This window comes from Orussus abietinus, unplaced genomic scaffold (genome assembly GCF_000612105.2).
Source record: "Orussus abietinus isolate OABI.00-Male unplaced genomic scaffold, Oabi_2.0 scaffold1420, whole genome shotgun sequence".
In the NCBI taxonomy this organism is placed as follows: domain Eukaryota; kingdom Metazoa; phylum Arthropoda; class Insecta; order Hymenoptera; family Orussidae; genus Orussus; species Orussus abietinus.
The window spans coordinates 1-4,836 of record NW_019395678.1 but is presented as its reverse complement, the minus strand read 5'-3'; the positions used below and the strand labels follow the sequence as shown (position 1 = coordinate 4,836).

The 4,836-nt window shown below is 41.6% G+C and overlaps 1 protein-coding gene across 1 annotated transcript; it reads right to left on the bottom strand.

Annotated features, from left to right (window-relative positions):
- Positions 1-2,689: 2,689 nt before the first annotated feature.
- LOC111674282 lies at positions 2,690-4,138 on the bottom strand (the record flags this gene model as incomplete). Its single annotated transcript, XM_023433830.1, has 3 exons — positions 3,893-4,138; positions 3,390-3,586; positions 2,690-2,912 (listed from the first exon to the last, which is right to left on the bottom strand). Coding segments are annotated over exons 1-3 (666 nt in total), but the record flags the coding sequence as incomplete, so codon positions are not given.
- Between the last annotated feature and the right edge of the window lie 698 nt (positions 4,139-4,836).

Sequence of the window (4,836 nt, the reverse complement as noted above, 5' to 3'; positions counted from 1 at the left end):
CACACACGTTTCGGCGCCTAGTCCAGAGGCGTCTAGCCGTTGTGTGAGTCCTATACGTGCAAAATACGCACACATTTTTCGCCCCTTGCTAAACACCGCCCATTATGCGTCGCGTCTCCCTCATCCGAGCGAGAAAGTACGTTTTGGTTACCTCCCACCGAATTCGATGCTAATACCATCTAGCGGTGGAAGTCATCGTCCCCATTTTGGTGGTGAACGCTGTTAACCAGTTAACTGTGTCGACCTATTGGAAATGTGTGTTTTCATGACGAGTATACTCGTCAAACACAGCTAACTGGTTAATAATTGCCTGCGACTTGGACCAGCATTACAACAAAACCTACCAGCCGTCATCACCAAGTGGCGAGCTCATCGATTTGTCTTTGTAGCCCATATTAAAAAGATGAATCGAAAAATACTTATTCACCGTGAAGATGCTGACCTGCAACAGATTGCATGACGAGCATCGCCAAAATATCCGATCCATCCGTCACGATGGACATGCTTCGTTGAGACCAAAGTCGCCGGAAAACCACGAAGCACGAAGTTCGAAGGGTACGGGCGGGTATGGACGGGTAGAAGCTGTTTAAACTTTAATACATAGTGTCTGCCAGCTGATTCACTAATAATTTGATGAACTTTTGTCAGTTCGTACTTCAACGTCTAATTTTTACGTTCCGGTTGGCGATTATGGGAAAAAATGTATAAACATATCAAATGCGTTGCAGAATGAACTTTTATTATGTTTCCGATGATAAATTTTAGTACAAACTGCGGATTTCTGATAAGCATTCACTACAGCCTTCTCGTAGATTTAAACTTGCCGCTCCTGCGGTACGTGGTACCCGACCCCACCTAGCGGCGCCATATACATGAGGAAGCCATTCATGACCGCCAGTGTACCATGGGCGAAAGAATCGTTTCGTTTCGTTTTCGTGTGATGGCTTTCGGCCCAAGAGTATGGGCCCAGTACCACAATTCTGGTTTTTTATTTAATTTTATTTTATCTCGTTTATTTTTTCTGTCTCTCTGCCAACCTCGGTGGGCCGGGTTCGTGTCCAATGGGCCATTGGCTTTTAGAGGTTATGGTATGATGGCGGACTGTTTTCCGTTGGGAGGTCACGTGAGTCGGCTTCCGATCGAGGCCATTTGTTTCTTCTCTGTGCTTTGGAGGGGGATTCAAGATGGGCGAAAGAATATATAAACGGCACAGATTTCTATACATAACCCTAGATTGCTAAGAGTGGGAGTTGACATGCGTTTAAGGCTCTTTCTGGTTTCCTTTTACAGCCGCAAGAGGGCAGCGTAGTTTGTAATTTGGCGCGTTCAATCAAAAAGGCGGAAGTGCAGATACCACGCGACACTTAATATTTATCGTTTCTATGAATTAAATTAAAATAATGCCGCAACAGTGCTGCATTTTAAACTGTAGAAATAAGCGATCCAATGAGATACATTTATTTAAGTATTTATTAAGAAAATATTATGTCCATGAAGTTTAACGTCAGTATTTAACCATACTTGTCATGTAACGCAGATGTGAAAAGTCAATTTTGAGTAATGAAAACAGTATCATTAAACATGAATGTTAAATAATTTATTATTTCTATCCAAATTTCCTTTAAGAAACCGTGTCTTTTTAGAACAATGGGGTGAAGCAATTGCAAGCGATATTATACCGACAGATCATACGAGAATTTGCAGTGCTCATTTTGCAAGCGCTGATATTTTAATATCATTCGATAATATCGAATTATAAAATGTCCTCCGCTAAATGTCGAATGTGTTGATGGCTTCGCGCGTCCCTCGAGGCATTAGACGGCGGGAACGAAACAGCACACCGGAGTCATGGGCCTCGACGACGGCATCGAGCCGGTGCGGTCATACAGAGGGCGGTCCTCCTGGAGCACGGTATGTCGCTGTTACGGTGTGGAATGATGCTTTCTTCTTGTCTCTCTGTTGGCACCGGTCGACATTCGACCATAAAGCCATTGGTGCATGATGTTATCTGTAGCCTAGTGCTCGTTGCATCGGCACAGCACGGATCCCCGGAATCACATCAGGATCACCAATATCGGGGTATCAATATGACACTACCAAGGAACACCAATCACTATATTTGTATTTGGGTTACATGCGCTTTTTCGAGAACCTTTGTTCTTATTTGTCGTCTTGGTTTCTTTCGTGCGCCTTCGCTTAGGCACGCAGTAGTAACTGTCTGTTACAGTCAATCGTCGGTTCGGCGGTTAGTTGCCTACTGGTTAAGTCGCTTAAGTTGAGCGCAGTTGAGCAGGGGATCGACACTGCCATGTATTGGGGTGTAACGCTTTATGCACTACCGCCATCTTCGGTTGGAGTAAACCTTCTTTGCGAACTAAAATATTTGGCGGGCTATTCAAATTCATTTATTAAACGAAGGGATATTTTCGGGATTTAAAAAATACTTGCAATGATCAAAACAGACGTTGCTTAAACTTACACACAAATGTAAGAAAATAGTATATTAAACATAAAAGAAGTAACAAAAGTGTCAGTGGCGCGACGCCTGTTTTAAATCACTTANTAATGCCATCTAGCGGTGGAAGTCATCGTCCCCACTTTGGTGGTGAACGCCGTTAAAGGTAAGGTTTACCCGGATCTAGAAGTGTTCCTCTCAATGGGTTCCAACTGGTGAATATAAAATGATTACCTCGAAATGAACAGTGACGTGGGTGACCACCTGAGCGTACGTGGAGTCGCAGCAAGTCCAGAAACTGGCAATGTAAAGTACTACGATCTGTTCGATGTGCACGCAAACAAAGTATGAGAATGCATTGTTCAGTGGAAATGGGTAGAGTATGGGAAAAATGGTCTTGCTGTAATTGTAGGAATTGTACTCATTCTTTGTAAACCACACTTGATGTAGTATGTATCTGCAACGTAATGTCCTCGCATGAAAAGATCATTTCAATAAATGTAATCGTTATTGGTTTAAATGTGATTTTGATCATTTTATGTACAGCGAGATGAAAAATGACGGAAGTCGTCTTGGCTAGTTAAAGTTACGTAAAAGAAGAGTCGTAACGGTCCAGGATTCGTTCTGATTTGAATTTCTATTTCATTTGTAAGAAGATAGATAAATTTCCTGAAATATCCGCGTATAATTGATAAATAAACATATACCTGAAAATGTATAATAAAACATCGTAAAAGTGGAAAAATGTATATCTTCTTCAATTTGATAATGTAAAGTCCATATCGGATTATAAAACATATAAAGGCTAAGAAAAAATTAAAACAGCTCAGACGATTGACGTACCCTAGAGAATGTTGTTTCCTATGAACATATTGAGGTGACAAGAAATGATCGGTAATTAATCTGAATGCGCTCTGTCGGACAATGTCCTTACGTAAGTGGGAGAATGAAGTAGCTAACAACTCCACCCATGATCACCAATATGTATCCGTTGCGATGAGCAGTTACAATCCTTATCATTCTTAATATTTCGTTCTCGTTTCTTCTCCTCTCGATGGATGCGTCCCACATTGCAGCAAGTCTTCTTAACAAGTACATAATATCTTCCGATTTTTCTAAAAGCCATAGACCCTAAAAAGGAGAAAGTTTGTAGACAAGAATGTAAAGAAATGGCCAGTTCAAAGCAGCACCGAACACTGGTAAAAGCTCAGTAAAACCAGTATCATTTTGTATTTAAAGTTGCTAGAAACTTCTTAAATACGTTCCTTAAATGAGTCGTCGGATTGGCATAAAGGTATAAAAATTAGTACCGTACATTAGCAGCATTTTACTACCGAGTTAATTAATAGAATTATGAATTAATAGTTATCATTCATCGGTAATGTCATGAACATAAACCTTGAAACCGCATAGAGCCGCAGATATCATACTTGGTACCATATTAAGAGCCAAGATGGTATCTTTCTTCCAATTCAGCTGGACGGTGCGAAACTCAAAGATCAGCAAAAGAATTATCAGCACGAAAACGGTACCGATGGTGGCTACCTCGCGGACTCCAGGCTTTTTTGATTTCCTAGCAAACACGGAGTCCATAAAGAACAACCCCATAAAACGTAGCAGCGTTACGTTTACTCCCAGGAGGTCCTTGAAGACCGCGAGCATCTCCTCGCGTTTGTTCGGCATCTCTACCTTTCGGACGAAGACTGAGTTCTTCGAACGGAAGTTCTAATGCTGCTGAAATCGATTTACACATCTACCCTATAGCGTTAATAAGACGAAACAGTAGTTTTCAATGGTCTAGACCCTGAATCTAGAGCCGGTACTATGTAAAGGTGTGTCATCACCCTTTTCTGTTACTTACTGATCTCTCTTAAATAATCCCTTGATGTCTAGGAAGACCGGCTTAAATGGCATGTGGACTATCGATTGAGGCATGCCGGGTATAGAGTCAAATGTGAGTAATAAGCAGTATGACATTTATGCAATACATTGAACAAACGAGGGCGGAATTGTTGGATACAAGCTCGTGACATGAAATTGTGAGGAACGTTCAGTTCCTGTAGTACGAACTGCCATGCACCTCGTGAACTGGTTTGTATCGGCTGTATCAGTACCTGTCTCAGTCTCGGTACCTGTGTTGGATTTCGATCCGGACTTTTTGGTCCAGTATCAAAGAGTTGTTTGTATCTTGATTAAATGTGTGCGACAAAGTGACTTTTGACCCTCGAGATTATTGGTTGCACGGATATTGGCCTGTGGGGTCCTTTCCTTCTGAAATGATTATATCCTTTACAAAAATGTTAGTTCTACATTAAGGGCGCTCAACACTCTAGCGATTTTGCAGGACCTCACGGGGACAACGATTCCGAACGTATTTCTAA